Below are 13,419 nucleotides of genomic sequence, written 5' to 3'. Positions count from 1 at the left end.
CAAGACCTTCCTTGGGCGGTTTTCCCTCAAGCGGCCAGCGTCGAGAGTGGTGGTGGAGCATCGGCCGCTTCAGATGGCGGTAGCAGCAGCATGCCATCCTCGGCATCCCTCTTTCCGCTGAAGGTGCTGCCGTTGACAACGCCTCTTGTAGATGGTGAGGATGAGAGGTAAGACTGCCTGTAACTTTATTAAAAGGTGGACTGTTTGATAGTTTGATTTGCACTAACTTGCAAGCCTTTTTACAGCCGTTCTGTGAAATGAAGCAGTGTGATGTTTCTGTCTAATTAAAATACTATTTGTCAGGTCTCAGCACATGCAGATAGTGTATTAAAGAACTTGTTTTTCTCTTGAGGGGGTGGGTTGTATTGATTATGCTTTGAAACTGCTGTGTGGGTAAATTGTGCTTAACAGTCTGTTCAGTGTGTATATTCCCATTGTGTAGAGGAAGACAGAAGAATACTGTGGAGTGTGGGTATACTAGTGGTGATTTTAGTTTAGATTATTTATTATACAGAAATAATTAATATTTATTCTTAGGTAGATTTTTTTTTTCACAAGCCTAGACTTCATCCTGCCTTAGCTTCTCTTTTTTAAGTATTGACTTTACTAAGGCTGAACCAGTTGCTATTCTGTGGTGTATTTAAAACCTCTTTGACAGCCAAGAGACACTTTAGGCAAATGAGTATGGTGGGATAAGAAGTGTTCAGCAACATTGTTGTGGCTCTTTGAATTGAACCTGGGGTACTTTTGGTCTAGATGGTTTTGCTTCAAAGCATTAATGCATGGCGAGATCCACTCAGGCCTGTGGAAGGGCGGTGAGCCTTTGAATCTGGTGCACCAATTCTGGGCAGTTAGAGTAAGAAAACTGCATATTTTTTTCCCATTTTCACCCATTCAAACTACATGTATTCTCTCACCTTCACCTTTTCAAGTAAGTGACCACTGCCTGGTCTTCATGCATGTGAATATTCTCATTTCTTTGACAGTGTGTCCAGACAAGTTGTATCAGTTGTGAAAGACCATTGTGTGTGTAGGCTGAATTGACTGAAACATCAATTTCAAAGTGTGGTTTGGTATTAATTATGTGTGGAAAGTCCTCAATGTATTGAGGACCTCTTGTGATATGGGTTTGCAAGTGGCCAAGAAGACTGGTGCTTCTTCCAAAGAACTTTTTGTCTTAAGAAGCTACATTAATGGGAGAAGTAATTTTTAGCATAGATAACTCACCTTGGGAATGTGGGGCAGGACGGAAAAGAACACTGGAAAAACTGAGCCTAGGGTGAGCAGACACAACAAGGCACTAAACACAAGATGGGAAAAATGCCATAGCAATGGGAGGTGAAGCACTTTTTAAATACCTTCTTGGTGCCATAACTTAAATCAGGAGTAATACCAGTGGCCAGACCTTATTAATTTTAATTTTTGTTTTAATAAAATGGGTTGCTGGGAGAGGCTGGATTCTTTTCTTAATATTGAAAATCCTAACTCTATCAGCAGTCTCTTGATTATGTTGATCATAAGGTGTTGACTGCCGTAGTGGCTTTCATCACATCTTTCTAAGATGCCAGAGAACTGTAATGAGTAGCAGCTTGTCCTCCAGGAGTGCTAGAAGACAAGTTCCAACACTGTTGCATTCTGATTATGTTTTTTTAAGTCAATAAGTATGTGAAGGTGGTAGAAGACATATTGAGGTGTTAAAGCCAACAGTGTCACTATTATGCTACTAGCAGTTTTTCAGGAATGTTTTTTGGTTTTCTTTTATTTGAATTTTGTAAACCAAGACACTAATCCTTCTCTTCACAGGTCCCATTGGTGTTTGGTGGTGCAATTTGTTTTTATTGTTGTGTGGTTGTTGTTTTTTCGTTTTGTTTTCTTTTATCAACCAAAAAACCCCCTGGGCTCTCAGGGGATCCTAGCCACAGAGGAGAATCATAAGTTTATTGATACTCAGTGTTTTGGAAAACGACATCTAGAATATGTCTGTACCCTGATTTTTAAGAGCATATGTTAGCAGTTTGACATGATTGGTAGTTTTTCCAGAATGTTTAAGTCCCTCCGGGTAACAATAGCCAGAAATACCTTCTTCCTCTGTTGTTTGGCCAGCCAAAGATCATATCCTTTCTTCTCCCATGCACGTTGTGTCTTTGTTCAATCTGTCATCTTCAGGTAGACTACACTTTGTTTAGCTGCAGTTGGAAAAGCATTTAGATTCTTTACACGAAGCAGGATATGACACTATTAAATGGAGACCAAAAATAATTTGGGTTTTTTTGCATGGCAGTAGTGGCCAGGTCACTTTTGTGTACAGTCTGAAAATTTACAGCAGCATGTCTCCCTGTGTATTTGTATGCGACATTAAAAACTAGTGAGATTGCTTCTGTTTCCTCTTCCAGGGGATCTCAGGGCAAGGTACTTATATTGTCATCTTCTCTGGAATTTTGGGCTGGAGCTTAAGAGTTTGTTACTCACTACAGGCAGTGCAAGATATATTGTTATTCTGCTTGGCTCCCCACTTTTCTGGCCATGGGATCTCTCTAGTTAGAGTTTTTTGCTGGTTGATTAGATTATTCCCTCTTTTACGGGAGGTAAAGGGTAGTGTCTTGTAAAAGGGCATAAGCATTTCAGAAGCAGGTGTATTGTAAATATGTGTGTTTGAAATCCCCACTTCTCTCTGTCTTATCTGCACACACATATGTCACTGAAGATTTCTATCAATACATCCCAAGGGATTCTAAACCTGGCAAAGGAAAAGGTAGGAGAAAAGAAGTGAGTGATGACATAATTGGGCCAGCAAAGAAGCTGTAAAATTCCATGTAGCGTGCCTTTGAAAAAACATCTGACCCATGTAATACCTTGTATAGATTAACTCCCAGCTTTCCTTAAACCTGTATATAATTGCGTTTAAGGCCGTGCCAGTATCTTTAAGTCTTTAGTCTGTTCAGTTTTTAGAACACCATTTGCAGCTCTTTGTATGCCTGTTATCAGACCATGGCCTCTTAAATATAGACATTGTGGAGTGTATCTGCTTTGAGAACCATAACCTTTATTTCCCCAGTATGAATGACTTTTATTTCAAGTCATTGTGAAGATTAGATATTAAAAATGAGGTGCTTGGCAGAATGCCATATGGAAAAATAATTTGCAAACGTTAATAAATAAAGAGAGGATACAAAATCACCACACACCTGTAGTTCTTCTGACTAGTCTTTCTTAAGCCTATTGGGTGTGCCATAGGTGTTTGTATGTTGGGAGATTCATCGTCTCTTAATTTTTTGGTCTGCAAAAACGCAGGCCAGTTTTTTGGTTATTAAATACTTTTTTTTCCTTCTCCTTAACTTGGGCCATGGTATGGACTCAGTGCATAATTCTTACATAGTTTGTTGGATTTGGAGTGGCTACCTTGATTTATTCACTATAGGTATTAAATCTTGCTTATTTTAGACATGGTCTTTTGAGTTTAGTGTTTCATCTTCAGAACTGTAGAAGAGGATTGCTTTTATTTTCATGTGTTTGATATTTAAGCATGGAAGAATGCATGTTTTATACCACAGTGAATATTTTTGTGTATTTATACTTAATGTTACAAAATCAGTTTTACATCTTCATAGACAATGTTTTGCTTTACATGCTTGCACTAAGGTTTTGTATGGATTTATATTATTTTTAAGTTACCTGTAGAGTGAAAACTTGAAAAGTTAATGTATTTTACAGCATTTATAAAGGCTGCTATAAGTGAATTTAAAAACAACTTAATCTGAAATGTTGTTTGCTGTTACTCAAAAGCAAATTTTGTGAATGAAGGATAAAAGAGCTAATAACTGCCTCTCTGTCCTTGACAATGTTTCCTGTAGAATTGTTTGCATTCTTCAGGCTGGTGCAAGTTGTGTTCACCTGTTTGTGCTTTTCATCCAACAGTGAAGCTAAAGAGAAGGAGGAAAAGATGATGGCAAACACAAAACAGGCATAGAGACTTAAAATATTTTTTTTTTACCTGACAATTTCATTACATTTTAAGAGAAATTTTTATTATCCTTTTAGAAATGTTTTCTGTGTAGGACGTGTGTTTTGGCTTGTTACTAAGTTTGCAGAGAGGGTGGAAGATTAAAGCTAAACATGAGAATCCAAAGACTTGTGAGCAGCCTTAGAGAAATCTCTAGCAGTAGTAATTAGTACTAGATTGTAAAGTGAAGTACAGTCAGGAAGCTACATTAATGTTCATCCTGTATGCAGCTGTGTGGTGGAAAGGTTGACCAGGTATGAATGAGGTTTTTACAGATGTAGTTCAATACTTTTTGCAGATTTTAGTAAGCAGTAGGGAATGAAGTAAGTAAAGTAGAGCTGTAAGTTTCAATTACATTTTTGATGCAGCAACTATTTTGCATACTTACTTCGATTTTGTAAATGGTTTTAGAGTTCGTATAGGCTTTTTTATTTGCTGGAAGTTTTGCTGCTATTTGATGAGAAAAGGAAAAGATACTTTACAATGAAGGATTTCTGGTGGATTAGCATAGATATATAGTGTTTTGTTTTTTTTTTTTAGTTGCATCCTAGGGGCACTGTTGTTATTTTCTGTTTTGCACATTTTAGACTTGCTTCATAGTTTTGCCACCATTTTGAAAACCATGTGATTTGAGTTCTAGGAGGTGAACTGTTAAAAAAGTCTGTTCATATCTTCAGTTGAGCTTTCTATGGAACTTGAAAAAATTATTAACCTCACTAGTGACAAGTCAAGTGAGTAGAAAGAGAGAACTTTGGTGAAGAAAGTGTGCTTGCTGTTGTGTTGTGCTGACAAGTCCAGTCTCTCACTTGTCTGACGGAGTAGAATACCTGTTGTTGGTGGAATTGACTTTGTTAGTTCTGCTCTAAGAACAATAAGGAATTTAGGGTCTGCACCTTGTATGTCTGCTGACCAGCTGTAGGTGGCAATACCTGTTTTGATGGACCTTTTCCTGATGTCTTTTGTAGATGCATTTTCTGCATACCATGATATGCTTTGAACTAAGGGTTGCTGCAGTACTTGGTATTGCATTGCCTTTCAAGACAGGAAGAGTCAACAGATACCAGAGGGTTGTAAAAGCAGTAATTTAGCACTTAAGATAAGGCAGATGCTGAGAAATTCATCTCTTCAACTGACTGATTTCCATAGCACTGCAGTTTTGGTTGGTCTTTGGAGCAGTGCATAAATATGAAAGCATCTATGTATGCATATGTGAAAATGAGCAAACAAGGTTTTAAAATATTAAATGTTGAAAAACTGTCTTTGTTATTATCTCAGGATTTGCATTTTTTACAGGCTAATCTGGAAATCAGAATTAAATACACTGACAAATGGATTGGTAGTGAAGTGTTTCAGCCTTTACAAGTTACTGTGATCTAGATAATGGGCGACAGAGTAATGACTGTATCAGTCAGTGGTAAGCTAGCAAAGTAAAGCAGAGTGGGAGGGGAAAATAATTGAAAAACAAACACCACCACCCCCTCCAAAAAACCCTAAACAAACAAACAAAAAACCCCAGCCCAACCTAGCAACCCCCAGTATGTTAATGTATCTTGCTTAGGTATAAATAAAAAGCTGTATTGTTAGCACACCTGTACTACAAAGAGACCCCCTGTAACCTGTTCATCTTACAGATAGTAATAAAGTAAATAAGCCTTTTCAGACCTGTCTGTAACAGCTTAGGAAGTACATCAAATTGTCAACAGTAGTATTGCTAGTGTGGTCTTTTAAACAAAAAACTGCATGCCTGAATATCAGTGTAATTATAGCAAGTGTATTCTTGGTATGACCTTTCTGGGAATAATTTGTGATCTGGGGTTGCAGTGTGATGTAGGTGAAACATAAAAATGACAAGAACAGAATGGTGTGTCTTTGTTCTCATTGATTTAATGCACTGGTTCTTTTTCTATTCTTTTGATTAATTTATGAGACTAAAATGTACTGTGTGTAATATGTATTATACTTTAACAAATGACTGAGAGCTTCTTAAAGTGGACCTGTACCTTTCATTTACTGCATTTAGACCACCAAAAGCAGTGCTACTAAGCAAAAGCATGCTTTAACAACATGCTAAGAGGGACTTGAGAGTAAGATTATTCAGTAAATTATTTCATGGTAATGATCACTGTAAATAAGAAACTAGCTTATTCTCAGCATGGCTGTACAGGAAACCATAGCCTAAAGCTAAGATGGAAAGAGTTCTCGAGTGACTGGTGATAGCACTTAATTTATTTTAGTGTGTTCTAAGGCATTCGGACTTAGGAATTGCATGATGGAAGTGCAGCATAATTATGGTATCAAGTTGGAGCACCTGATCATCCTTCTGGCTTTAATGTCTGGCAACACTTTAACCCGTTGTCTGCTTTTGGAATTTGCTAACAAAGATAGTAATTGTGCTACAGTCAGTGGTGTAGAAATCCTTATCAGCTCATTTTGTGCAAGCCTTCAAACACCTATTGTGCATTGTCAGTGTTGGAAGCAGGATTTGGTTTGTGGTTGCAGTTACATGCAAAAATCTCCATCTTCCACTGAAGCTGAATTGACCTTCCTGGGAGAGAGATTTAGAAGTTATAAATGTTTGGCAGGGATTGTAATGATGCCATACATGCAAATGGTAGAGCCTGTGATAGTTCACGTGTTCTGTCATTGTTGCTTACCTTATGGATTAAGTGACTTGATAGTACCTACTAAATGAGGACTTCTGATTCTGATACTTATCATGTTCAAACACATCATTATGCTTTAATAATGGGAGCTTGTTCAATTTTATGAAAGTATTTTTACTTGCAAAGTAAGATCTCTAACGTGTTTCGGTAAAACAGAAAAGTCACAGTAAACCGTCTCACCGTTTTCTTGGAGTAAGCAATTACTTAGTGATTATGCTTTCTTTAAATTATTTTGGCATTCTTGTGTACCAGAAATGACTTCAGAGTTTTTTTTCTACTCTTCTCCACTCTGTGTTACATGGATTTTGTTAGATGTTTGTCCCTTGTGTTTAATGGTTTATCACCCTATTTTGAGGTGTTGGTGAGGCTTCCTATATTGATGACCTTTGACAATCAGGATGTAAATTTAAGAATCCTGGGCATTCAGGCTTGACGTTCTTGTCCCAGTTTCTGTTTCTTCTTGCTGTGCAGGGTTAGTGATGGTCCAGAACAGTAAAAGTAACTTCTCTTTGTTCAACAGAGAATGGCTACCAAAACAAACTACTCTTTATAATTAGCCTTCCTTGCTGGGGGTTGTAGGTATTGTATAGACTGAAATGGGTATAGAATTTTGAAAATACTTAGAAGAACCGAGTAAGAAGTAAAGTAGTGGGAGGTTTTGTTTATCTCATTGTGGCTGAGAATTTAACACAGTTTTGGAGCTTACTGTAGTCCTTGAAGAGCAACAAATGCTCGTACCACTTATGCTTTTTTTTTCCCCCCCCCCTCAAGGAAATTCTCAGAAAATGGCTTTGTATTTGTCTTAATTAAAACTTAAGGGTTATCTTGTTCATCTGGTTACACAGTTTTGAATAATCCATTCTTTTGAGTGTAGTGGAGAAGTACCATTTTATAAATTGCTAAAACAGGCAGCAGAGGAATTAGACTTAGAGATGAACTTCTAGGTGAATGGGACCACAGTCTGTTAAAAAATATAGGCAGTATTTCTAGTAAACTATAGATTTGGTAGCAACTGGAAGTTGTTTGTAGAGTGTTTTATAACCTTCAGCTTAAGTGTGTTAAATGACTTGGTCAGGCATATTGTTTGAGCTTCTGTGTGGCTTAAGTATTTTTCCAGCCTTCTTGTTTGTATGTCTTGTCTTTTCTTTTTTCTTTTTTTTTGTCTTGGTTTTTTTTTTTTCCTTTTGGTTTGTTTGTGTGTGTGTGTTTGGTTGTTTTAATTAGCATGGATATCAGCAGGGAGTTTTCAGGACTCTGATTTCTTGGTGTGTTACTGAGATGTGAACTTTTCCAGCAGCTGTTTAAGCAACAGTGTCAAAGTGCTGTGCTAAGTATTAGGGGTAGTACTGAAAGCCGCTGAAAATGTGGATACACATTCAACAATAGTCTTACTGTCTTAATGCATTTAATAATAGGGTTCTTTTTTACTACTGTACTGCAGTGTAGCTCTTAATGATGAGTTGCACAGGTAACACAATTTGAGCATGCAGTGCTATTACTGTATGGTTGTTTCTTTATCTTCAATGTTACACTTGGTTCATTCCCCCATGAGGTGAGACCATGAGGTGTGGATCAAATATAAGTTATGCCATCTTTTTGCAGATGATGTGGGTCTTTTATTTCTAATCCATTGTCTTGTGGGTCCTTCTAGTTGCATAAAGTGTCATGTTTCTGAATTTGGTATCCATTAAGTGTTGCTTGTGCTGGTTTATAATTGGTGGTGTTTTCCTTTAAATCCTTGTAAACAAATGTAAGTTATAGGAATAGCTCTTTATGTTGCTCCAGTAACTTTGAAGTCTGTGCAATGTAGAGGGATGAAATCCCTGTCAAGATGAGAGGAAACTTAAATGCCTCTTAAGCTTCCTCTGACCTTCATTTCACCCAATTCTGTCACAGTCGTGTATAGATGACAGAGAGAGATGATGACTGGCAGTCAACTTATATATAAAAGAAACTACAGAAATCAACAAGTTGGAATGTAACCCTACTAAATTTGTGTTTCTATATATTTAGTGCTCTTATAGCTATTAAGGAACATTGTGATTAAAAATTAACCCAGTAACTCATGTATGATTGCTTTGATATCTGTTGTGACTGCAATTTTGAAATACTTTTCTTTTTAAAGAAGAGCAAGCAAAAATTTCTCAGGCAGAACCTGAATAATGAGTGACTTGTTTGGCATATATTGCCACTGAGCTGGGATAAGCAAAGGGAAAAAAAGGCTTCTGTAGATTTCCTGGAAGATGATTTTAAGCTTCGTAATTTTACTGGATGTATGTGTGTTGAAATATCATAATGTGTTTTTGTACCATATGAAAGATTCCATATTTTTCTGAGGAAGTCTGTCTGTGGACTGTAAACAGCATTTTAATTCGTACTTCCAGATTGAGCCTGACAGAAGTGGAATGCTTTTCTTTCCCTTTAGGATTTCATGAGGGTTCATGCTGTAATTCCTTGCTATATAGAAAGGCAGGTAAGGGGAAGGAGAACAACTTGGAATTTCGTTTTGTTATTATTTCGTGTCAACTTGTGCATGCTATTAATTGTCATTCTCCCTTGATGCCACTTTCAGTAGAGGATTCTCAGACTATAAGAGTATATGAAATCTGTCAAGGAAGGATTTGATAGTAATAATTAGTTTATATTCAGCATTATGGTTTGTTTATGTTATAAGCTGTTCAGTGAAGAATCTTGACCTTGCCTTAACTTGAAATGTCTACTGAACATCTTGATTAATTTGTTTTTGAAATCCTTTATTCTAAAATTCTTAATGCTCCTTATCTGTATGCATGCATATGAGAACATATAAGCCTTTTTTTTTAATAAAACAACCCAAAACAAACCTGCTGGTGAAAGAATGAGCAATTGCTGCTTTTACAGTCTCATTTCTTGCAGTCTTACAAAATAAAACCAAGTGAAAATAAAATAAAAGGAACCATGAGTTAATGACTGCGTACTTCAAGTGCTTGTTAAATAATTTACTGTAGCACCCAAATGAATTCAAGGTATAAATGTACCTCTTTAATCTGTTGAATGAGGTTATTATGTTAAAAGTGGATCAGCATATTGCACTGCCAAGTGTTTCTTTAGTAGGCCTAATATCCCAAATTGGGTGAAATGTCAAATTACTCATAAATGCTCAGGGATTGGTGTAGGATGTGCATGTGCCTCCATGTTATTTTTTTTCTTTCCAAGTGTATGAGACTCCTTCCAGTTCTGTAATTGCTTGTGAAAAAGAGGAGTTTCTGAGCCTGTATTTGATTGGAGAGAGAAGAGGGAGGGTAGAAGGTGTGAAAGAAATGTGTTCATGATGCTGGTTTTGGTTTTCTTCTTTCTTTCTGGGTGGGAAAGGGATTTTAATTTTTGAAATCCTGTTAGGCATGCAACATGTCAGTCAAGTATATGCAGTTGTTGGCAATACAGCCTCTTCCTATTTATGGGATAGTAGCTAAAAGGCCTAGTTGTGAATTCGTGCTTTGCTTTGCTGGCTGCAGAAAGATAATCTTGAAGGACTTGGTGCCTGATGTCTGTACAACTTCTGAAGTGATTTTAAGATAGTGATGCTTTAAACCAGGCAAAATTCTAAATGTTTTTAGTGGTTTATGGAAAAACAGAGTAGCAAAGCAGGATAGTAATCTGTGTGTTCTTCTGGAGGTGTACTCTGTTAATAATGAAGTGCATCATCTCTGGAATACTGCTGCACTGAAAATTGTTTGAGCTGCCATTTCACCTTGAAGGCATGGGTCAGCCTCTTCAGGGGGTCTCATTGACTGCCCTTGGAGATCTGTAGTCCTGCTTAGTGTTGGAGGTAATGCAGAAACTGAGGAGTCTTATTTCACTGTAATTTAACGTGTAAATGGAAGATAATGATTTGCATCAAGATACCTTCAGCTTCTAGAGTACTGTGATCTGTGGAAGGGGAAAAAGAAATACTAACATGTTATAGCAGACAGTTGTGGTTATCTTCACTTTCTGCATTTGTCTGACCATCAGAATCCAGTGTGGAATCTTTAACATGTAGGTTTACTGTTCAAATTCTTAAAATATTTAGAACAGGTTTTTTTAATTCCTGAGAAGTTGTTGGGTAAAAATGTTTTCTCTGAAAAAGTCCTCCAAAGAATTTTGTAAAGTACGTTGAAATTGTATGAAGTATATGTATTTTCATCCAATAGAGGATTGTCTTGATATTTACTGATATGTAAGTGTTTAAGCAAGCCATGTAATCCTCCCTCTTAATACTTTTTATCTGGGGAGATGTTTAAAGAAATCTGTTCGGTTTTTGTAAAAAAAAAAAAACCTATTTAAAAACATCTCCTCCTGTTCCAACCTCTGAACATAATAGACTAAGCCGTTCTTAATATTTCAGAAACAAGTAAATTTTATAAGTATCCAAAATGTTCTAATCATTTTTATATTTTAAGAACAACAATAAAGAACAAAAAAACACCCAAGCCCTGGGATATCTTTTTGCTAAATGATAAAGTTTGCATAATATGTTAGAGAGAAGATAAGTCAGATCAATATAAGAGCCATGCAGTTATCCTAAATTCCAGACATCCATCCTTTTAGTTTCGCTTTAAAATCCTATGGTTTTGTGAATTTACAGGTATTCTTCAAAAATACCTTCTCGAAGTTGCTGTCAGGTAGCTCTGGATTAGGTGTGTAGCCTTTGTGAATGCAGACAAATCTTCTCATGCTTTCGTTACTGTGAACCCTAGAGTCACACATATTGCATTCATCAAACGATAATGCCACGCGGCTGTGCACAATTTGGCATAGGCAGCTTGGCAGTGTGAGGTCTGTGCTCACAATTGGTCAAGTATAAGTTTTGGTTGTCTGTAGCACATTGTAATATGCATATGTGGAGCTTCTGTAAATTATATGCTAGAAGTTCTTAATGCATTTTCTACTAAAAACTTCAATTTTCTTGGATACCATTCTTAAAAAATGTAACTATAATATGAAAAATCATATTACATGGAACAAATATTTTCTGTAGCATTTTATATCCTAAATTATATACTCTAACCCAAGGTATACATTTATAATGAAGTTATTAAAATGGTTTGTTCCAGTGCAGAATTGCTCAAGCATATGGGTAACCTTCTTTAAATGTTTTTTTCTCATCTATTGCATGTTTTTCACCACTGATTTATGTTGTCTACTTCTAATGAAGAGGCAAGATTTAGAAACAGTTGTTTTAGAAATCATGAGATTGATGGAAAGATCTGCATTTTCTTTCAGAAGTAAGAGAGTTAAAATAAGTAACTGTCATTGGTAGTCTCCTCTCCCTAACATGAGCACAAGAGAAATGTACCAAAAAATAATTGCTGGGAAAAGTTGGCCTTTTTTTTCATGAAAGAAGATCTAGCCATGTCTGAATACTACTTAATTATAGTGTCTGTCAGTGAGTGTGACTAGTTTCTGTGAGATTGTTCTTAAGTGGTGAGCATAGGGTTGTTTTTAATCTCAACCTGGTAAGAAATGGTTTGAAACGGTGAAGTAAGCAATTTTTTGTTTAAGTGTTGATGCGGTGGATTTTACTAAGATGGCACAGATAGGAAATGTGAAAATTAGGACTTTTTGGTTCTGGCTGTTCTGAAAATTAAAACTGAATAGAAGGTGTGTTTGAACATGGCAGTGAACACCTGAAATGTCAGTGTGGCTGCTGTTGACTTGGCAGATTGATTTTCTTGGAGGATGATCAATTGAGTAATTGATAAGAGTAATAGAAAAAAGAGATGCTGAAGAGGATGCTCAATAAGAGCCCTTTGAGGTGAAGAACTTGGAAGTCCTGGATTGAGGTTTGCCTTTTGGAGCACTTTGGTGTATAGATTCCAGACCTTTACCTACTAGAACCTTTTGAACCTTTACCTAGCAGAAAGGTGTCTAGAAATGTATGTGTCTGTTACCTTCAGTATAATTTCTTGGGAAGGGGGTAGAAGAGTTTATACTCTTAATGGCTCATGGCCAGATGCCCACTGCCATAGGAAGAAGTGGCTAGTGGAGAAAGCATTTAGCCAGCTGGAGTGGGTTTTGTGGAGTCTGGCTGGTATGACTGAGTGTTGTGAAGTGCCGTATGTCCTTGGAAGTGACTGCTTTAATTGATGCTTAACTGCTGAGGCCAAGACCATCCAAATTTATAAGCAACAGAAACAATTGTTTGATGTTGTCATTTCCTAGGTTAGCATGTTCTACGTGTATACAAATTGCATTTTAGGATTTCATAGTGTATTTGCTTGATGTGAAATGTTTGTATTTTAGCTTCATTGTATTGCTCTGCTTACCTGCTGAAGTACAGGCTTCAGAACTTCGTTCTCCTCCTTTCCTGATAATGTTGGCAAAATGCAACACTTGCCAAGCTAGGTTATGCTGCATGAGCTAATGCATCCTGGTTCCAAGCCTGGAATGATACAGTTCTTCTGCTTCAGCATATTATGTCCTGTGCTTTTTCCATTTGTCCTGTTTGGTTTAGCGTCTGCTGTTCTTTGCTTGAGGACTCCTGATGAATGGTAAATACTTGGGTTCAGGAAAACGAGGCTTCTGTTGGTGAGTCTGAAGAGCAGAAGCAATAAAAGGGAGTAAGGAAAAGAATGTTATGAGCAATTAACTAAAGTTGGTGTGCTGCTAATTCCTCGTCAGACTGTGGGAAGACCTCCATTTGTGTTATTTTCCCTTCTTTGTGTTATCAGAAAGTCATTCTTACTGAACCAGAAGTCCTTTGTATTGTCCTTGTAGACTAGGTTTGCTTGCTCC

At 36.9% G+C, this 13,419-nt stretch overlaps 1 protein-coding gene across 4 annotated transcripts in view; it reads left to right on the top strand.

Moving 5' to 3' along the window:
• Positions 1–13,419, top strand: part of TSC22D1 (TSC22 domain family member 1) — a 92,353-nt gene that overhangs the window by 2,867 nt on the left and 76,067 nt on the right. For all 4 annotated transcript variants that reach the window (XR_001861823.1, XR_001861822.1, XM_017733594.1 and 1 more), the window contains exon 2: positions 50–167. Coding sequence is in view for 2 of the 4 variants with exons in the window: in XM_017733594.1 (XP_017589083.1) it covers positions 50–167 (118 nt within the window). In the remaining 2 variants the exon portion in view is untranslated. The remainder of the gene's footprint in view (positions 1–49; positions 168–13,419) is intronic.

This window comes from Corvus brachyrhynchos, unplaced genomic scaffold (genome assembly GCF_000691975.1).
Source record: "Corvus brachyrhynchos isolate BGI_N302 unplaced genomic scaffold, ASM69197v1 scaffold202, whole genome shotgun sequence".
In the NCBI taxonomy this organism is placed as follows: Eukaryota; Metazoa; Chordata; class Aves; order Passeriformes; family Corvidae; genus Corvus; species Corvus brachyrhynchos.
Note: the sequence above shows the minus strand (reverse complement) of the source record. Positions and strands in the feature narration are given on the sequence as shown.